At 41.9% G+C, this 21,671-nt stretch overlaps 2 protein-coding genes across 3 annotated transcripts; one reads left to right on the top strand and one right to left on the bottom strand.

Annotated features, from left to right (window-relative positions):
• LOC115057227 (serine/threonine-protein kinase tousled-like 1-B) lies at positions 1-12,116 on the top strand. 2 transcript variants are annotated; one of them, XM_029524168.1, is made up of 22 exons: positions 2-476; positions 2,339-2,460; positions 2,984-3,052; positions 3,222-3,260; positions 3,384-3,459; positions 3,546-3,589; positions 3,686-3,775; positions 3,905-3,985; positions 4,065-4,157; positions 4,293-4,403; positions 4,922-5,058; positions 5,265-5,456; positions 5,895-5,961; positions 6,292-6,389; positions 6,615-6,696; positions 6,793-6,884; positions 6,964-7,053; positions 8,237-8,406; positions 8,600-8,735; positions 8,954-9,065; positions 9,359-9,466; positions 10,329-12,116. In XM_029524168.1, the coding sequence occupies exons 1-22, from the start codon at positions 350-352 to the stop codon at positions 10,476-10,478; spliced, it is 2,286 nt and encodes a 761-aa protein (XP_029380028.1). In that variant the 5' UTR covers positions 2-349; the 3' UTR covers positions 10,479-12,116. The 2 variants fall into 2 exon arrangements, with proteins under 2 accessions (XP_029380029.1, XP_029380028.1); XM_029524169.1 differs by lacking the exon at positions 3,222-3,260 and having other exon boundaries at positions 1-476.
• Positions 12,117-13,215: 1,099 nt separating this feature from the next.
• On the bottom strand, positions 13,216-18,370 carry LOC115057228 (Golgi reassembly-stacking protein 2-like). Its single transcript, XM_029524170.1, has 10 exons — positions 18,201-18,370; positions 17,470-17,550; positions 17,174-17,377; positions 17,009-17,095; positions 16,764-16,894; positions 16,286-16,418; positions 15,682-15,805; positions 15,452-15,559; positions 14,974-15,075; positions 13,216-14,646 (listed from the first exon to the last, which is right to left on the bottom strand). Exons 1-10 carry the CDS (start codon positions 18,261-18,263, stop codon positions 14,384-14,386), a joined length of 1,296 nt encoding a protein of 431 aa, XP_029380030.1. The 5' UTR covers positions 18,264-18,370; the 3' UTR covers positions 13,216-14,383.
• Between the last annotated feature and the right edge of the window lie 3,301 nt (positions 18,371-21,671).

The raw sequence follows: 21,671 nt of genomic DNA, 5'->3' as shown, positions 1-21,671 counted from the left end.
GCCATCCCCCATCGTGCTTCTAGGCGCGCGCCAGCCTCGCGATAGCCTCGCCTACCAGAATCAAAGCTCCGCTCGTGAACTGGATGCTGACAGGCGCGCGGTGCGGTCATCATGCAAAGGTTACACTGGATCCGTGTCAGCGAGTGTCTAAAGAAGCCGCTCCTCCGCAGGACCCGCACGGGTCGCAACATGCCAGACGTCTAGCAACGCAAAAAAACAAAAAAACAAAAACGGACTAGCTCCCGCGTACTGGCCTTTTTAGGCTACGGCAGGTGTCGATGGAGGCAAGTTTGGGATTTCCACGAACGGCAGTGTGTACGCTGGCTCCTCTCGGCGGCAAAGTGGCTTCATGAGTGTCCAAAGTAACAGTGGAAGTGGTGGTGGAAGTTTGGAGGCGACGCCATCTTGGTCGCAGCTCTCCTCGTCCCCAACGATTTCTCAACAACATTTAACGGCGACCGCAAAGAGCAAGGAAGGTATATGAGCTCGACCAAGTGCACGGCCGACTCTTCCCCCCCTTGAGGTTTTGGTCTCTGCAGGAGAAGTGGGTGATTTGGGCCGTGTCGAGCTAACGTTTGATGAAGTAAAAATGGATGTCAAGTTCACTGATGCCGTGAATTGGAAGCCAAACGTCAGCTGTCAGTTCAGTTGATGGCCAGTCTAAGTAGCAGCGAGCTATCGTGTTTGCACAGCGCCAGCGCTAGCTTGTTGTTTTGTTGCTGGTATTATCAGCTTACATGTTTCCATGTGGCTCGTAGCTGTCGATGCGATAATAAGCGTTTCTGTAGCAGTTTGTTACATTCGCCTCTTTCGGCAGCATCAAGTTGGATATTTAACTACGGGGCAATGCATGCATCCATGAATGCATTGCAATGCACGTCCCTGCTGCTAAGAACTTGAAAATAGGCCCCGTTTTATTTTACTTTTTCTAGTTTTGGACGGTCTGTTTTTCCAAATTGTTCGCCTCATGCTGTGGAGATGCTGTTTACAGTTATTGCCGAGTAGCTGGATATGATGTGACATAAGATTGATCTTAAGTGGCAGCAGTTTGTCTCAGTCTTCCAGCTAAGGATATACTTATCGCTCATAATATACGTGTACAACATGTAAACAGCGATGGTGGTAAGTCTGTGAACGCGAAAACTAGCGTTATGGTCACTCCAGCGAGGAATCGTTTACATTTATATTAACAGTGATGCAATAAAACATCAATATACTGTTGTGATATACTGCTCTAAATATATTGATTAACTAACCCAAATCACTCTCTGCCCTGTCCTTAAATAACCTCTCCAAGGCCTTGTTGTGTGCTCTCTGTTTCACTGCACAACTGTTTCATAATGTCCATTATGCCTTTTAGGGCTTGCCCCTGTGCCAGAAGCTATGTAAAGATGACGGCCGGGAAATGTCCAATAAGGAAACAAACACTTGAGCAGCAGCAGCCAGCAGGGAGCAGAGGACCTGTGCCTGTCTCTCCCTGGAAACTGGTTGTCATAGAACAGGGCCTCGTCAGGCGACAGTGTATATGTTAGGCTGCTGCTTGTAATAAGAGTCATTTTATTTGGATTGGTCTGATTTACAGCTGCAACGGTTTCCCCACTCTTGTCATCTGTAATTCTAACTATATGGTGTGGGGCTTTTAATGTAAAACTAAGCTTTCACTGAACCTAAATAGCCTATAAAACTAAAATCTGTGTCCTGGTTCAATAGTGTAAGGAAGATTGTTGCACATGTGTTGCATTTAAATTAGACAGACAGCTTCTGAAAGACCATGATCTATTTTTCATTGACGTTGCACCATGTCAAATTTTACTTTTGGACAAAACTCAGTGTCCTTATCTTAGATGTGATTGAAGCAAAGCTTCCGAGGTACAGAGAAGCCTAGATGTCAGAGATTAGTTTAGTGCTGTGCAAAGAGGCCTTTGTAGCAGCCTTACCCATGATACATACAAACAAGTAGACTTCCTCAGTCTTGAATCTCCTGGCTCCCCAGTGGCAGAACGACCTTCCTGCCTAAGTTAGAAATGCAGTGTCACCCATCTGAAGAATCTAAAGCATCTCCCATCACTGGATGGAAGTGCATCTTTTAAAGAGCTACCTACTGTACCTACAGTTAAATCCATTTTCTATTTTTAACCTCTAATCACTCCAATTTTCTCTAATCCTCCCCCAGACACCATCCTCCGCTCTGTTTCATAGAGCTCATTTTTATACCTTTCTAGGCATTTTGTTAGAACAGTATTTTTTTTTTTTTTGCTCTGATTCCTTATATTACTACTGTATTGTTTGTCAGTAACAGTGATAATGTACCAACGAAACCCTACTCTGCTCATGCCAGGCCCCATGGAGGAGCTGCACAGCTTGGACCCCAGGAGACAAGAGCTGCTGGAGGCCAGGTTTACAGGAGCTGTCAGTGGCAACACAGTAGGCAGCACTGGGAGCACCAGCGGAGGAGCTAAGGTAACAGCCAAACAGATAAACAAAAGCCTCATTTTTTATATATGTCACTGCCTCACACTAAAAACACCTGGGACTAATGAATAAAGACAGTGACTGGACTTTCCCTTCTAGCTCTAACATAATTCAATAACCCAGTAAGAATGCTGTACACATGTTGAAGCCGTCTTGAGGTGACTAACTCCAGGGACTAACTCTACTGTGATATTTTTTAGACAATCAAAGAGTCAGCTGCATCAGGGGCAGGGACTTTTTGGGCATAACAAATCAAAAGCAAACCCAAATTCCTTTTGGTGAAAAGCAGGTGGAACTTTGTGTTTTCCTTTAAAGGATTCAAGTTTTCCTGGAAAGCCATGAAAGGGGCGAAGCGACACGCCTATAACTGAAGTAACTAATCTGGATTCCTGTCAGATTTGGCAAACTAGAGCCCTGCTTTTAGGCTGTGTGTCACTGTGAGGTCATAACACACCTGCGTTGAGGTATTTAATTGCACTCAAGTATCTGATTGAGTTGTCATTGTGTTCAGGGTCTGGCCAATGAGTCCTCTAACCACAGCTATGGCAGCCTGGGCTCGTCCAGTGACAAGGAGTCAGAGGTAAAACCCACACTCACACACAAAAACACAGGTGACTGTTATTTCTAAGATTAAATATTAATTGTGTATGACACAGATACATGTTGTCAGGATTCTGTTTTTTCTGTGCGGCCCACTCGTCTTTCTGTCCCTCCCACTACCTCCAACTTTGCCTCTCTTCTCTTCCTAGAACTCTGATTTGAAAAGAGGGAGCTCCCCTGCCTACTCAGTATGTACTACTTCTTACCTTCCGTTCTTTCCTGCTGAACACCACCACTGAATCCTGATTTATTAGGTTAAACACAGATTTACACTTTTTTCCCCCCTGCCTCTATTTCATATTGATTTCTAGACTCCAGAGAAGAAGCACTCTGAGTCGTCCAGAGGGAGAAAGAGGAAAGCTGACACCTATTCGGAGAGCAGTCAAGGTATGACTAATACCTGGAGAACATCAGTGTCATGTATCATATTACTTTCCAAGTTGCATTAAATCTGCATTCAAATTTCTTTGCAGGGAAGACCTCCACACGTGGACCCAAGATCAGTGATTACTTTGATGTGAGTAGTCCACTAACTACTGTTATTTTGACATGTCAGAACAGTTATCACAGGGAGCCAGATTCTTACATCAATTCATTCGACTTCTCTACAAAGTTCCAGGGTGGAAATGGTTCCAGTCCTGTCAGAGGGCTCCCATCAGCCCGTCGCTCTCCACAGAACTCACACTCTGCCCCTGGCTCAATTGTGAGTGTTTGGCAAGCAGGACAAAACCTTACACTGAACAATTTCTGATGATTAAATGGCAAATGAGTTGTTTGTGAGTCTCTGCTCTCTATGTCAAGATGAGTTGTGACAAAATCTCCTCGTCTGTAGATCCGGCAGAATAGCTCCTCTCCTACGAGTCTGTGTTTTGGGGAACACAATGCTAAAGCCTCTTCCAGTAAATTTGTCCAGGTAATATGATGCACACAGAAAACACACTTTAAAGCAAACATAAAACATAAATTAATGCACCTTTGTCTGTTTCTATTAGACTGAGTTAACAGGGTTAAAACTTGCTGCTCTGGAGAGCAACAAGAGTCTGGACCTGGAGAAGAAAGAGGGTCGGATAGACGACCTGCTCAGGGTGAGTTCTGAATCTATTTCCTGTGTTTAAATACATATGAGGCTGTCGGTTTATGTTTTATTGGTGTTATATTTCACTACAACATGTAAGGACGTGTCCAGGGCTAACACTCTACCTGCTGTCACTTTTTTGCAGGCTAACTGTGACCTGCGTAGACAGATCGATGAACAGCAAAAACTCCTGGAGAAATACAAGGAGAGGCTCAATAAATGCATAACTATGAGCAAGAAACTGCTGATAGAAAAGGTATGTTTTTTTTTTTTATTTTTAAATATCCACTGTATCTCCACCCTCACACCAAAGCTTAAAAAGAGAAACACACTAACAGCCAGCACTGTGTGACACCAGCAGGGAAAATGTATCAATTAATGCAGCATGTTTAGAAAAAAAAAAAAAAAAAAGTTGCTGCAGAAACACAGACACTCCAGTCTGCTGATATCAGGTCCAACATTTTCTGGTGTTTTAGCTTCTCTAATGTGTTACAATTATTGAAGGGAAAGCCCCTCTTGTGGTTTGTAGAGCTCAGTGTCTTCCCTTCCCAACACCTGTTCTGTTCAAGTAGCCACCATTTTTAAGCTGCACAGAATAATTTTGAAGAAATGTAAAGAAGAGGTGAGGACTTGTCACTAGAATATTTGCAAGTTACAATTCTGAGGCAAAAGGAGAAACATTCTCTCTTCCGTCAGCTGCTACTGTTGAGACACCTTGAGCTCTAGTGTCAATTATTTCTGATAACGTGTTTGTGTCTCTTGGTTTGTGATCAGAGCACCCAGGAGAAGCAGTCGTGCCGTGAGAAGAGCATGCAGGATCGCCTCCGTCTCGGCCACTTCACCACTGTCAGGCATGGCGCGTCCTACACCGAGCAGTGGACTGACGGATATGCATTCCAGAACCTGATCAAGTGAGTTTTCCCACACAAGCACTGTTTTTATTTCCAGTAGATCCGGTCCCTTTCATAAATATTTTGTATTGGATGTATGTATGACAGAAATATGTTGGGAATGTCCTAATGACACAGGTGAATTTTAAAAGCAGCTAGAAGAAAACATACAAAAGACTGTCTGGTATGACCCTGTTTCCTCCTCTTTTTTCTGTAACTGCGTGCAGGCAACAGGAGGGTATCAACCAGCAGAGGGAGGACATAGAGCGACAAAGGAAGCTGCTGGCCAAGAGGAAGCCTCCAAATCCTGCATCTCCCTCCTTATCGGTTGCTTCCACTTCTGAACCCAAGCAGCGCAAAACAAAGGTGGTCAATGGCAACGATTCGGACCCCTTTCTCAAGCCCTCCTTGCCCCAGCTGTGAGTTTCCTGAAATAAATTCATACTGTCAGTGGAGGATGTGAATGATGATGGCACCCCTGTTGATTTGTTTTTGTCTTTTTTTTATTGTTGTTATTTTTTTTTTTTAGTGAAAGTATTTCATGTTACCTCCGTTGGTTACCAATACTTTTTAATAAAAAGCAGAACCTATCATGAAGATAATCCAAATCATAGGTGTAAGACACAATATTGGTGTCAAACCAGTACTACTGTTATCCTTAACTAACAAATCATTAAAGATAATATTTCTCAAGTGTCTGGAGGTGTCACAAGGTGTGAGACTTTCACTCTATTTTTAGTTGATGGAATCAAAGTGTGATTGAGGGTGAAATGGATTTGAAGGTATGGAGAATGATGTGCAGCACGTTGGCTTGTACATGCTCTGCAGGTTTTGACTTTGTCTATGTTTTTTGGCAGACTGACCCTTGCTGAGTACCATGAGCAGGAAGAGATCTTCAAGCTTCGCCTGGGACATCTGAAGAAGGTTAGTAGGAAAATATTCACTTGGACAATCAGTCAAAAAGATTATATGATGCCAAAGAAACATTTCATTTAGTGAAATCATGCAGAAAGATGAAAAACAGTCCAGCTCAGTGAAGTGTTACAAATCAGTTCTATCAATGTGATGGATGATCAAAATGTTCATCAAAACAATAAAAGACAAAGGATGCAGAGGTGCTGATACACTTGGCCTGTAAAGGCCACCACAGTCTTTTTTTGTGAGTTTAGTTACATAAGTGAAATTCCTTCATACACATATTTTTAACATCAGCAGAACTGAAATGTAAAATGACACATCTCATGATGTGTGTAGGAGGAAGCTGAGATTCAAGCAGAGCTTGAGCGATTAGAGCGGGTGAGGAACCTCCACATCAGAGAGCTGAAGAGGATAAACAATGAGGACAGCTCAGCGTAAGTCCCCTGAGCAAGTGGAATGAATGAATGTGAAGTAATGTAAATAATAAATGTCAATCTTTTGATGATATATAACAAATATATTCAAATAAAAAAAATTTTAAAGTCCTTGAAACTGTTATTTCAAAGATGGAAAATGTCATTTTCCAGATTAGTTCCCAATGAATATATGGTCTTCATGGTACCTGATCGTGTAAAATATTTCTGTTTCTCTGCACGCAGGTTTAAAGACCATCCTACCCTGAATGAGAGATACCTGCTGCTGCACTTGTTGGGCAGGGGCGGCTTCAGTGAAGTCTACAAGGTAAAGTCTGTGGTGCTGCATTAAGTTTCCTATTCTCCCTCCTCCCCGTGTAAGTTTCAGGTTTTTATAATGTGTGTGTTTCTATGTCCTGTACAGGCTTTCGACCTGTTTGAGCAGCGTTATGCAGCTGTTAAAATCCACCAGCTCAACAAGAACTGGAGAGAGGAGAAAAAGGAGAACTACCACAAGTAAGTGGCTTTAGATAAACAAAAACACATTTTTTTTCTGCAGTAATGCATGCACTACCTGATATTTATTTCCTTCCAGGCATGCATGCAGGGAGTACCGGATACACAAGCAGCTGGACCATCCCAGAATAGTCAAACTGTATGACTACTTCTCTCTGGACACTGACACGTGAGTCACCTCTGACCCCTGCCAGCTGCAGCCCTGCTGGGTCGGCATATCCTGAGCATGCCAATAACACAGCACTGGGTTAAAAAGAATGTTTTACCATAGTTTTTAACAGCTCATTCCATGCGAGTAAGAGTCAAGCCTCTGCAAGGTTCCAACACTTTTACAAAAACACACAATTTGCTATCTGCCTGGAGGCTCAACGTTGGAGCTGCAAATGAGAGCAAACATCACAGGAGTGTTATCGGATTGGGACAGAGTAAATGGTAAAGAACACGTGACAGAAAGATGTATGAATCAGCATCAGCATGTTCTGACAATAGAGCTTTTTTTTTTTTTTTTTTTTAAATGGCAGGCTGGTACAAGCTAAGGGCACATCTTGCTCCCCCAATCAATGTTTTTTTTTTCGTTTTTTGTTTTTTTTACACCAGCGCAGAAAGTACATGTATCTGTTTCTAATTGGCTGTGTGGTTTAAAGCCCTCCTCCAAAGTTGACCTCTCCTTCTCAGCTTGCTTAGGTGGAAACACCTAGATTTCTAAATCAGACTCTGTGTTAAGCCATGCCAGGTGTCACATTAGATTTATATGAGCATGCTGTTGTGTACTATATACTTGCTATGTAGTAAAGCTTATGCCTTTTTGTGATGGTGATCATGTTTTCTGCATAAATTTAATTAATGATATTGCAATTTTCGTTTAGCCCCTTTTGGAGTTTAAGCTGAACTTTCCACCCTAAGAGATAAAATGCTCATGATGTTGAATAAAATACAGCTTGCAATCACACCTAAGCCACCACAAAAAGTAAAAATGGAAAAAAGCTAACATTTCTTACAGATTAGTAAGTTTTATGTAACAAATGCATAACGTTGTATATTCACAAACATAACAGTTGGGAAACTATTCAAATCGACACAAATAGCAAATTAAAAACAGAAATGCTGCTATTTCATTAAAGAAAGAAGTTTTCATCATGTGAAACAAGATTTTACACACACACACACACACACACACACATACTCACCGACATTTTTTAAAGGAGCACTTAAGGTAAAGTTGCTTACCTCCAGAATTATCAAATTGTTTCAACCTTGTATTGATAATTAACTTCTGGTGAACTACTGTGCAAATGTTTACAGCCGGTTATGTAATTCACTCTTGTCTCCCTTGTGTGTGTCTGTGCTCCCAGGTTCTGTACTGTGCTGGAGTTCTGTGAAGGAAATGACCTGGACTTCTACCTGAAACAAAACAAGCTGATGTCCGAGAAAGAGGCTCGCTCCATCGTCATGCAGATCGTCAGCGCCTTGCGCTACCTCAACGAGATCAAACCTCCCATCATCCACTATGACCTCAAACCTGGTGGGTCATATCTTCAGACAACACTTTGTATATAGATGAATATCGTTTGCTTAGGTCTTAGGTGGTTAATCTATTATAAAGTCTGAAGTAATATAAAGTAGGGTAGGTGCACACTATTTCGGCTAGAAACTCTTAAATTACTGTAAGTGCTTTGCTTGTTTACCTTGGGTCTCATGGCCTGTGTGTTGAACAGGTAACATTTTATTGGTGGATGGCACTGCATGTGGAGAAATCAAAATCACAGACTTTGGTCTATCAAAGATCATGGACGATGACAACTATGGTGTGGACGGAATGGACCTCACTTCACAGGGGGCCGGCACCTACTGGTGAGACACCAATAAACCCCTTAGACTCGCATGGCTGAAAACAATCATGTTCACTAAATGACTGCTGCTTTTCTAGATATGGTGAGATATATATATATATATATATATATATATATATATAGATAGATATAATGAAAAAGATAATTGGCAAGAAAATCCGGTTGAACCCTTGTGCTACACTGATCAACACTGATTGTGTTCTGTGCATGTTTTTCAAGGTATCTCCCTCCAGAGTGTTTCGTAGTGGGAAAGGAGCCGCCCAAAATTTCCAACAAGGTTGATGTCTGGTCTGTGGGAGTTATCTTCTTCCAATGCCTCTATGGACGCAAGGTACAGCACCGAAACAAAAACTGTGACACTCTGGAATGAGCAAATGAGCTGAACAGTCAGCAGAAAATTAAGATTAACACAGATGCATGTGGATTTTAACAGTCTGTGTTCCCACCCCACTGATGTTAATCTGTAGGGGCATTATTTTTAAATGGGGAGGAAAAGATTTGTAGTTATTAGTTCTGTGTTTCATTGGTATTGAGTTCAGTGTCCATGAAACAGCTGTAGGGGTTTAATAGTTTAAGCGATGAAAAAGACATCAGACTCATTTTAATGTCTCTTGTTTTCTCCAGCCGTTTGGTCACAACCAGTCTCAACAGGACATTCTCCAGGAAAACACGATCCTCAAAGCCACAGAAGTTCAGTTCCCTGCTAAACCACAGGCCAGCACAGAGGCCAAGGTAACACAAACACACATAAACCAACAACAGAAGGGCCATTATGTTGGTTTTACTTTATTCATCATCTGCCTTCTCTCTTTATTAATCCAGACTCAAAAAATTAGTATTAAGTGCAGTGGAAACTTTGCTTTACAGACTGAAACACCACTGTAAATCAGAAAATATGACTACAATAGGCACAATGAGCACAGTACAGATAGCAACAGCATACATGAGTCCAGTGTGAATGATGCCTTCAAGTCTGACAAATTTACTTTGTTTGGCTTTAAGGTCTCTGTGAATGCTCTTCCTAATGTGGTTCTATGTGTTACTGAATCCATGAATGAGCTAGTTCAGCATGGACAAAACCTCCTCATGATCCTAAGTATTGTCATAACAGGCAAAATGACTGAGGTGAGCATTTTCTCTTAAGCTCTACCAAAAAACACATGGGATGTCTATTTCTGGGCCCAGTGAATCGCATCCAAGAAACACTATAGTTCTTCTTTGCATCAACTGATTTGCAGCATTGTCCCGTTAGTCCGGAATAATAGTCTGTCCTCTTTGGGTATTTATCATTGCTTTATCTGACATAGGCATAAATAAGTTGAGTCATGTAAGTTGGAATTGTTGTTGCATTATTGAAATGCACATACACACTATAAACAAAGTATTAATGTCAGAAAGTTTGTCAAGGTGACACGTTGACACGTGTTCAACTTCTGAATCCCCTCTGATGTGTAACTGACAAGGAACTGAATCTGGTCAGTGCCAAATAGGCAAAAAGCACAAGCTGAATTCTCGACTGTATTTACTTCAATTAAACACACAGACAGTCACAGCTCGCTGCTCATTTTCTAAAATGTCTTCATCTGCTCTGCAGGCGTTCATCCGGCGCTGTCTGGCGTATCGTAAGGAGGACAGGTTTGACGTTCACCAGCTGTGCTCGGACACCTACCTCCTCCCTCACATGAGACGCTCAAACTCCTCCGGCTCCCTGCAGCCTTCCGCTTCATCTCTCCCCACCTACTGACTGGCTTCTTCCACATGACTGACAATGCCCTCTGGCCAATCCCAAGGCAAGATTGATGGATTTGAAGGAAAATGGACGTGGAGCTTTTTTTTGTTTTTGTTTCTCCTGAGCTGTTCCCAAAATGGATAAATTAGCAGCACAGCAGAATTAAACCGAAAAATGGAAGTGAGAGAAGAGGTGGAGGGGGGGGGCACACTCGTTGCATACGTTTTACAGTGCTGTGTCCTTGAACTCGACTGTGTGAGACGAGAGGGAGGGAAATAATGAAAGACCAAAATGAAAATAGAAGGGAAATTGAAAGAGAGAGGCAGAGGAACGGCTCAACACAACATGAAACCAGTGGATTTGTTCATGGACTTTATGAAATAATCCCGAGGACACACTTCAACAGCTATAGGAGCTCTTACTTGTCCTGACCACTTCCACCTCTCTCAGCACTACACACACAAACATCTCAGTACACCTCACAAAATGGCTGAGAATTGTAATGCTAAGCCATTGATGCAGCCGTGTTGCTTAATAAGGAAGGGCTGCAGCGGGCAGCAGATGACGATGGTGTGGTGCAGGGGAGTGTCTGTCTTCACATATAGAGTACCTGTCTAACTGTGCGATCTGTGGAGCTGAGGCACATTACAAAGGTTACATCTCATTGAGTTTCCCCTTGTAGCCCCTGGGCACATAACAGGGCTCAACTTTAAACTGATGTAACCTAGATAGGACTTGACAAAGAAAGAAAAAAAAATTGTTCCAGACTATATTTCTGGGGTTAATTTGCACTTCAGATTCAGATCCTGGTCATCTGGTCTCACAGATTTGGCATGAAGTACTTAAAGCCTGGGCTCTTCCTTGGAATTCCCTGTGGTCACATCCTCCGTTTGCGTTTTCATTGTGTTGCAAAGCAGTTCAGATCTAAAGAAAACGGATGTGTGAATGTGTCTTAATCAATTTTTTTTTTTTTTTTTTTTGGCTGTTGAGGCAAGAGTCAAAATGTTTCAAAGGGCCGAGTATTACAGTTCATGTTATCATAGATGTCCTCATCAACCTGCCTGAAAAGAGCTGGACTAAGCAGAGGGGCTGGATCAGCCGTCAGTGTATTGCAAAGACTTGGGTGTACATTTCATGTGCAGGAGACATTACTCACTAGCAGATATATAATAATGAGGCTTATCCTTGCTGCCCAGGGTTTCACTTTGCTCACTTTATTTGTGTTTCCCCCTGAAAGCTGTTCTCAGTTTGCTGCTATAAATGTCGCTTTTAGTTTGTGCTGTGTGAATGGTTTTCGCCTTGCATATGTTCATACTTGAACTGCGTTAAGAGGAAACTCTCCAGAGCCTCTTTCTAAAACGGACACACGCTGTGCTGTTCCAAGGGATGCACCACGTTATCCTGCCACCAAACATCAAATGTCCATGTGGGTTCTTATTTTTGTTGATTATTTTCATGTAAGAGTCCAACAGACATTATATGGAGCAAAATCCCAGTATGCTGTGTAGTGAGGAACGGTCGCACCTGTTCATGTCAGTAGAAGTGGGCGCGCTCCAGGTTGGCCTGTGTTGCAGCATGTTTTTTTTACTGCAGCTAGAAATCGAGTGGATATATCCAAATGTTGTCGTCCTGTAAATAAAACACTTACCTGTATGTTGTGGCATTTTAAGCTCTTCTTAAATGCAGGCTACCTGGGCTTGACTCGGATCAGACCCGTGGCGAAGAAAGGGAAATGTTTTTGGACAAGAAATCAGATAAAAGACAAGTGGGAGTGGTTAAGAGTAAGTTGTGGGTGTCTCATCTTTCCTCCATGCTCTCGTCTGCTCTAAAAGTCTTAATTTATTTTGCATATGTGAGCTGTTAGATGAGCAATGCCCAAACCCAGTGGTAGTCCCTACCTACAAAACAACAATGGAGATGGCTGTGAGCAGCAAGTGTATATACGCCATGATTAATGAAGAACCCCGTGTAGACACGTGAGCGCAGCCATTAGTAAGCTTTATGTCACATCAGATTAGTGGTAGGGGTCCAACGCTAGGCCATGTCATCCATATGCAATAAAAATTGCCTTGCAAGTCTTAATTCCTGCAGTGTGACCAATATTTCCTGCAGAGAGTTACACAACATCACCAGCAGCAGTTTAACACCAGAAGGAGAAGGGGGAAAGTGATTTCTGTCTGAGGACACTGAAATATTCACATTCTCAATATGGACCATCTGTCATGATGTACGTCCAGGACACCAGAGTGAGAGCTGCTGGAAAAAAAGACTAATTTATAATGTTCAGACTCTGAAGCATCAATAAGACTAGAAAAGTCCATTTACACCAAGCTGTGGTTAAATCTGACAATAAGGTGCAACTAACTGGATTTTAAGACTAATTCACTTCCATCCATTAATCTCTGACTGGAGACATCATCACTTAGAGGAGCAGACTTCAGTCATGTGTTTTACATGTTTGTGAAATTGGTTTATGTGGATGGATTTGATTTTTTTTTTTGTTTGTTTTATTTGTTTTTTTTATATTGTTCCTCTCACATGGTCTGCTCACGTTGAACCTAAATGTTGCAGGTGTTGGTTTCTTTTGGTTTTTGCATTTTTGAACAAACCTGCATCAATCTCACTCTGATCTTAAGGATTGGACATTGAGGAGTTTCCCTGTGCTTATTACTACTTTACCATTCTGTTCTTTCGTTTATTTAAAGTATGGCTGCGACCATCCAAGAAAGCAAAAAATATCAGACTTCGTACGAAGAAACACAGAGGCGTTAAGTAAAATTTATTTGGCTTTATTGCTTTCACCGTGCATACTGCAGATGTTTTCCGTTACAGCGACACCTTGTGGCAGTTATGCATCACTGTAGCTCTGCTCACCAATTCGTTTGGGCCATGCCAGGAGGAGACGAGCTGTTTGTTGAACCTCAACACACACTTCACCCTACTAATAAATCACTCGACAGCAAACACACTCTACTCAGTAGCACTTGTAACTGTGAATCTTATTGTCCTCTGGCATGGCCGTCGGGTTGTTACTGTCTCTCTGTGGTAGAGACTGAAGAATTGTGTATACGTAGAGACATACAAAAGGGACAGACTAATAATTTCAACACAAATGTGGTGCAAAATAATGCAGATTCATTCATTGGGTGGAAACACTCAGAAATACGAACAAAAATTAATATCAATCAAGTTAATCTATTGGTCAGGGGACTCTGATAAACTAATGTTAAAAGGGTTAAATGTTAGAGCTGGATGATTAGACCTAAATCTGTAACATGATAAACTGAAATTACAGCAGTACAGGCTCCTTTCCTGTGTTAGCCTGCGTTTCGTATCAAACCATGTGAATAACTTGTGGACTGGACTGTGAGCTGATTGGTTAACTTCCAGTTTCACATCTGTGGTGGTGGTGGTTGTTATTCTGTTAATTTACATGGGAGTCATGATGTAGGTCGTAATTCAATCAATATTCTATTCGATTTCACATCCAGACTCTTTAACATATGCTGTTTATATAAAGATAACAGTCAGGGAAGGTTGCCAGATCAAAGGGAAAATACTAAAATAGTTATTTGCCTTAATGTAACTGCAGAAGTGCAAAAGAAACTACAGGCGGACGAGTAGACCTCATCCTCCTCTTACAGTAGCTCTGTGACAATCTGGTAATAAAGACATGTTGGTAGGACCAGTCTACATCTGTCCTCCATTCTTCATATCCATCCATCCATCCTTTATTGCTCCACACAAGCTTCCTCACGCAGAATTGGAGCAAACCGACCTCCATGTCTGAACTGGTGCATCTGTCTGCTTGTCCCTCTTGGCCAAATAAATAGAAAAACACAGAATAGACAGACTGGGGAAAAAGAGAGAAACCGGGTGTGTGTTTTGGTTTAATGGCAAGCAGGATCTTGTTTCCCAGGTTACGACGATGTTAGTGATGGTTCCGTAGGGGCTGGTGCTTCCGACACGTTCGTGGAGGCGGCTTCCGTGGTCGCTGTAGAGTCAGCGGCGGGTGCTGCTGTGACTGTGACCGAGGTGGGAGGGGGGGCAGTTGACGTGGGTAAGAGAGGGGCCACTCCCTGATGCAGGAGAGGAGGGAGCTGGGAGGGAAGCACAGTGGGTAGAGGGGGGAAAGGGGCCAGACCTGGCAAGTTGAGAGGCGGGAGAGGGGCGAGAGGTGGGACTGATGGAGAGAGAAGACAGACATTATGCTCACATGAGGCCGGTACTTTAGCATGATGAATATATATGCAGAATATACAATCTATCTAACATGAGACTATGTTCATATTGTGTATACTTTATGTTTTTATTCCCAGTGTATGGTGGAAAAAGCTAATTTCTCACATGCAGTGCATTATGGGAAAATGTTTCTGTCACAATTACATTCAAAAATGTTGTATCCAAAAGCAGTATTCCAAAGCGTTGACAAAAAAAATGTCTACTTGTTACAATCCATTAATGTGGGAGCTGCTGGTACCGTGTACAGTGATTACAACACTTTGTTTACCTGTCGTGCCTGTTAGTGGTGGTAAAGTACTGGTGCCTACTAGGGGCACGGCACTGAGGTCTGGGAGCGGCAGGTTGAGGTTAGGAAGGAGTGGCATCAGACCTACACACAAAACACAACGTATTAATGTTCGAGACAACTGACAGGTAATGGCGAGAGGTAATACACATGCTGACAATAGAGAAAACGTGAACAATTGGTGATGAATAATAGGAGCACACTGACTGTGCTAAATGAGTTTGTTACTGCTCTGAAAGTTTAAGCTTAACATTTTTTTTGTACCCCTAGACTATGTACACAAAGTAAGACTTGATGATGACTAACAAAGGCGAGGCTGACCTTTCTCTTCATTCTGCAGAGATGTAAACGCTCTCATAAACTTATAGAGACAGCTCTAATGCTTTTCCCAATAGCGGAGATCAAAGCTCAGTGACTTAGTCAGATGAGGTTTGCTTTGAACGTTCGAGAAATCACCCACCTGGTAGCGTGGTGGCAGGGTTGAAGTTGGTGGAGGTGGGATTCAATGGAGTGAGGGGACTGAGGGATGGGCTAGTGGCAGAGGGAAGCAGGGGGACTGTGGGCAAACCTAGCAGAGAAGGAAGAACGCAGCATCACATTAGATAATAAGGAGCGGACGTATAATGTGCGTGATGCTGTTTTTCCCCCAATCACACATATCATTTCCATTTAATGAGCTGAGTGACAAACCTGTCTGCAGCTCACTGGGCATGGTGGGCGGGGCTGTGCTGATCGACAGGCTGGACAGTGAATTCTCCAGGCCTGTGGAGACAGCTGGTGCACTGGGAGGAGGGCTCACTGCTGAAAGCTGGACCTGAAGGAGTCAAGAGAGAGAACATGAAGCAGGGGGCAGAGAAAAAGATGCTGCTGTCAGATAAGGTCACATTCTTCCTAACAAGCAATTAACTCTAATGAGTAACATTGCTCACTGTCCTTCCTGTCTGCTTTGCTGCATACATAATGAGGATGTCTGCTTTTTATAAAGTGTGAAAAAAATTTTAGGCTGCATGTCTCAGAACTTAAATCTTTTCAATGTCATCCATACTCTCTGCATGCTGATGGTTAAAGTTTTCGCCGACTCAAAGTAGAGGAAGCCAGACTTCCTGGGACACAAAGCCAACTCCAGGATAAAATTTTAGTGCTACTTCTAACACAAATGCTGATTTTCAGATTTTCATACATAGCATTCATATTTCAGAGCTTTGCCTTCAACCTGTCTCAAATGTGACTAGAGAACTGGAATAGAGCCATGACAAAGTTCAACCAGTAATATGGAATCAATCTGTGGTCTGACCTCAGTGAATCCATCCTTCAGTGGACTAACAGGTTCACCGGGATTATTCCCAGGGAAACTGATTTTCTTCCCCTCCTCAAATGGCCGGGTGGGGATCCGGTGTAGGTATCCATAGCCAATCCCGCATCCAAGGCTGGTAAGAGATAGATTAACTCAGACTCAAACTAACAATGGAACAACAATTTTCAATGGAATGCATTTTAGATTAGCCTGTTAATGAACTTTGATTTACTGCAAGGTCTTACATATTTGATGATAATTATGCTGCCGTGTTAATTTTTAACTGTTTCCATTGGGTACAGAATCAACTGGCAGATCAAAGCTTTAGGATGGGGGTGTCGTCTTACAAAGAAAAAATTGCATTATCCATAAAAAACAGATATGAAAGCCTCATTGTAGGCACTTAAATGACAGTACAGCAACACAGGATTAGCATCATCTTACATATGAAAGTCTAAATAAGTGTGTAGGGTATTACCTGCCCTCTCCTCCCCAGGCACTGTTAGGGGTGATGACTACCTCTCTGCAGTTGTCAGTGTCTGTGTTGTACACATAGAGCTTCAGGCCTTTCCCCTCGTGGCTCTCTATCAGAGAGAAAAGGTCTTCAGACTGCAGGATGAAGTCACAGAGAGGCAGACAGAAGGAGTAAACAGACCAAATTCACAACGAGACAGATAATCTCAAAGGTCATAGGAGCAAGGAAATGAAACACCAATAAACTACCTCATTCATGACCGTGTCAGCTCCAATGATGTAGTCAGTGTGCGGCCGCAAGCCAGCAAGGGCTGCTGGGGAATTCGGCTCCACTTCCTGTTCAATAAAGAGTACAAGAGAATAAAATACCACTTTATCACCTAAAACGGGAAAACACGGATGAGGGCTACCTACCAGCACATGCCAAACATTCTCATTGACTCCTTCAAAGCTGCAAAACCGAATGGAAACACCAAGCAAGCCCTGCCCTCCCCACAGGTTGCTGGGTGTGACAGTGGACTCCCGAAGCTCCAGAGTCTTGGAGGAGTAAACCAGCATCTTAACGGGTTTCTCTACACTGGCTTTCAGCAAGTCCTTCAGGGTGTCATTATCCTTGTTCTATAGAAAAAGAAAGAGAGGCAATCGTGAAATACGGTCTCCCTCGTTACTTTTATTGGACCATGTTAAACAGGGTTTCTGGTTTTCCTTACCAGCCTGGTGTTATTGATGGAGACAATAAAGTCAAAGAAAGGCTCCAGTCCTGCACGGTGTCCAGGTGAGTTCTCCTGAACCTGCACCACATTGAGAGACAACTTGAGCTGCTGCTGGTACGCAACAATCACTTTTAGCATTTGTAAGTAACTAGTGTCTGACAACATTTTGCAAACAACATAAATAGGTTGGACCTAAGCTGGTCAAAGCACAGCACCGTTGTTTGAAGACTGCTTCCCTTCCCTGAGCCTGCATGAAGTATCAGCCCTGACTCTGATCTGCCAGGACTTACCATGAGCTGGCTTCATCCCTGAACCAAACACCCAATGCTCTCATAGTTTGATCAGAACAAAACCGCGTTAAAGGAGCTTCGTCCGATATTGGATACATTCACAAAACCAGCTTGGCAGCTGTCATTCACGCAGCTACGTAGCCTCAGTTAGCTTCAGCTCTGCCGCTTAGCTGCAAATGAGTACATTTAACTGGTATATGTGGCCGGCATGAACACTGCCCTTAAACGAAGGTAGGTGTGTGTGTGAGAGAGAGAGAGAGACATCGACTCAGCTCTGATGCTCACAGCGTTTTCCTGACACGGTGCTGGTGTTGACTCGACCGAGGCCCCGGAACACATCCTCGGCCTGTCGTCAACACACAGAACTGGGGAAGCGCCACCTCTGAGCATACGCTAAGCTAGCAGCTAACAGCAGGATGCAGAGGCTAAGAAACTCACCCGGAGGACGTGGTAGCCCTCGGAGCCTCCTCCCGGTATCTCCACACTCTGCGAGCCCCCCATGCTTCAGCTATCTTAAGGCTTTTAGGTGTTTATGGCAACTTGTGACCCAGTAGAGATGAAATACCTGAACACTTCCACACACCGGGTACACGTAGCCAAGTGACCAGCGGAGCGATGCGCATGCGCCGTTACGTGGCAGGAAATAACGCCTTTTCGAAATGTTCGGTTTCTTTGTTATTACAAAATTATTTCATTTTGAATTGACATAAAATGTTAAAATTCACTTAGCATATTTCATGATGGCTAAATTTATTTAGTTTAAATTATTACTATCGTTATTTTTATAATGTAGTTATATAAAGAATTATTGTGGTCTCTCCAGTTTGATCACTAATGAATCATAATGAATGTCTGTAAACTAATATCCAGTTCACTTACAGACAGACGTCTTATTCATTTATTTAAGTTTGTTTATTTTTTCCTGTATTATGTTTTTGTTGTTGTTTTCACACTGGGCTGATTTGGAGCACCATACTCTTATTATTCTGCTCATTTAAGAAAATGGCCTAAAACACAGCATCTGTGTCAGTGCTTTTTCTTAAACATCATAATTAGACAATAATAAGACAGAAACAATGAACTTTTCACCTGCAAATTCTTCCTCATATATTCACAATTGGATAAACCCTGTTCTATTTACACTCTTTGTATGTAAAACCTTTTTCTTACAATGGCATACATATTCAAACAAAATGGGTTAGTTAATTAAAAAGTTATCAAAATTCATATCTATTCATCTATCAGGTCATGTCCTTGTGTATTCCATGAGTATATGCTAATATTGTGCAATTTTCTTTGACAATATGTAAGTGTACTGTTCAAGTAAATATGTTCTAGACGCATTTCCATTGCATATGTACAATACCTACTTCTGTACCAATAGCAGGAAAGTAAATTACAGCTAAATATGCTCATTTTACAGACACCAAATCCAAAATGATTTTGAAGTGCTGGCCATTACTAAAGCCTGGGGTAAGTAGCTACCATTACTGAATAAGCACAGGCGAGGTAAAAATACAAAAAGATTAAAAAAGCCATGTTAATGAAGCAAAGTAAATTAAAAGTCAATGTGAAGTGAAACCATAGTTTATAGGACTATTTCAGCATCTTTGTTGTTTTATTGAACTGCAGTATATAATACAGGGCCACTGAAATTAGATTTTAAATTTATTATGTATTTCCACAATTATCTATCATTAGCTAGTCTTGGATCAAAACACCTGCCACCATGTCTGTCATGATAATAGGCTTTACAGACCAAAATGCCCTCCATTCATTATTAGAATTTCATGCTGTGCAGGACTACATCAGCTAATTGTGCAGACACCAGAGGGCAGTGGCAGTACATCAAATCCTCACTGCTATACACAAAGCAGAACTTCATCTTCAAGCTAACCTTTACTCCCTCTGATAATTTTGCTCCCTCCATGTGAAGGGTGTGAGACTCTGTAACCAGTGCCCATCTTTTTCTGTGATATGGTGTCTTAGGGAGGCTCAGTCTCGTGGATGTAGGAGAATAAAAGCTAGAGAGATGTGACAAAAGACACAAGCCGATGAGTTGAGGTGAGTAAGAGGAGGGGCTGAAGAGATGAAGAAAGGAGAACATGAAAACCAAGGAGGACATAAATGTAAGAAGGAGCTGATATGTTAGGAAGACTTGATGCTGGAGAACAGCCAATCTGAGAATCAGTCGGAGGGCAAACAAACCCGTCTCAAAGATGATTAGGCAGGGAAGCAGTAATGTATGTGTGTGTGTGTGTGTGTGCGCGTGAGAGACCTATGAAGGACTCAGCCTTTTTTCTGTGTGTTTCAATAATTCACACTCGTTTTTCCCTTTAATAGATTTTATTAAAGTTTTTTTTGAGATGGCATGATTCTGTTAAAGTGCCTACTTAAAACCTCCTGGGAAATGTTCCCTTACAGCTAGGATTGGTCATGTACAGGAGTCACTGGTCACATACAGTACACAGATTACCTTAAATATGATTTATGCACATGTGTCATTCACATATGGTCCCTAGATACCATAAATACTTTGTTAACATAACGCTTATATATTACTGCCATAGTACACATCCATTTACAGTGGAAGAAAGAAAGTTAACATTGTGCAAAGACACAAACAGGAATTCACTGAGAATACACTGAGAATACCGGTAATATAAATTACAATTAATATACTTTATTACAATAAATACATTAGGATTCAGACAGATACGACAATCCTTTCTTCCAAGTCTCGAGAGGAGAGTACATTCTCACGTTCAGGTGATTCACTCTAAAATAAAAGACCAGCATGACTGCCGGAGGATTTTATAGACTTCATTCTTATCTCAACAGAAGGCCAGTCAGTCATCTCAACACATTCGGTCAAAAAGACTCACAATCACAGAAATAAACACACTATAGAAATTGCATTGCAGTTTAGGGTAGGTCGGCAACATCTTACAAACACCTATAGTCTATAAGAACTTATGTATGAAGGATGATGGATTGCTCTGTTCCCGTTTCTCTTTCTTTGGCTGACAAAATCACTGAAAATAAACTTTACTCAAGTTCCTGTGATTACATTTACAAATGTATTACGATGTAATACACATAAAGATGCATTTACAAAGGAATACCTGAATCTGCAAACAGTGGAAATCCAATAAATATTTGATCTTATATTATGAAATACTTATACTTTATACTAATGTTATAAACACATATGGGCAGTACATGAGTGCATGAAACAAACAGCGAGCCAGTGTTTTACAGATTAAATGTTGCCACAGACTTGGGGTAGCTGTCGACATTTTAAATCTTAATCTTAAACTTCTATGAGGGAAAATATTGCAGGCTATAGTTAAGATGCTGGAGGTGGAACTAACCCCACCTCCCAGTTTAACACACTTGGTATCTCTGGTGTGCACATTAACTTTTTTCTTTTTTTATTTTTTTTTTACACAGTGTCTAGCCTAAGATACATGACAGGATGTGCCACATGCTCAACTGTACACACATGGCTTCAGGGGCTCGGACACTGGTTCTGGACAGTTGGTTCACTAAAGATTAAATATATACACAGCTGAAAGCACCAATGATGCAATTGTGTGCAGCAAATTTATGATACAGCGGAATAACTTATGGTACTTTGTAATATTTCAATCTTTGCTTTTCTCCCTTTAATTGTTTGATCCCATTCACCCACCCACACACACACATACAAGCGCGCCCGTGTTAAAACACAAATTACATTGGAAACTAGATGACACACACCGACAGGCACACACAAACACACACGTACATAACGAGATTTCATACATTAGAGCATGTTTGTTGTACCTGGAGCTTTCAGATACTGGTCTATATATTTTGTCTATAGGAGGAACTTCATAAGACAGAGTGAGTAAGACACTCAAAGTC

Source organism: Echeneis naucrates, chromosome 17 (genome assembly GCF_900963305.1).
Source record: "Echeneis naucrates chromosome 17, fEcheNa1.1, whole genome shotgun sequence".
Classification (NCBI taxonomy): Eukaryota; Metazoa; Chordata; class Actinopteri; order Carangiformes; family Echeneidae; genus Echeneis; species Echeneis naucrates.
The sequence above is the reverse complement of the archived record's forward strand: the minus strand, read 5'-3'. Positions and strand labels throughout refer to the sequence as shown.

Excerpts from the sequence above, each read along its gene's own strand:
- LOC115057227 (XM_029524168.1), top strand. The coding sequence starts at position 350 with ATGAGTGTCCAAAGTAACAGTGGAAGTGGTGGTGGAAGTTTGGAGGCG. Across the intron at positions 477-2,338 it reads GACCGCAAAGAGCAAGGAAG|GCCCCATGGAGGAGCTGCAC; the intron begins GTATATGAGCTC and ends TGCTCATGCCAG. Across the intron at positions 5,457-5,894 it reads AAGCCCTCCTTGCCCCAGCT|ACTGACCCTTGCTGAGTACC; the intron begins GTGAGTTTCCTG and ends GTTTTTTGGCAG.
- LOC115057228 (XM_029524170.1), bottom strand. The coding sequence starts at position 18,263 with ATGGGGGGCTCGCAGAGTGTGGAGATACCGGGAGGAGGCTCCGAGGGC. Across the intron at positions 15,806-16,285 it reads TGAAGGATGGATTCACTGAG|GTCCAGCTTTCAGCAGTGAG; the intron begins GTCAGACCACAG and ends TGACTCCTTCAG. Across the intron at positions 14,647-14,973 it reads ACCACTAACAGGCACGACAG|TCCCACCTCTCGCCCCTCTC; the intron begins GTAAACAAAGTG and ends TCTCTCCATCAG.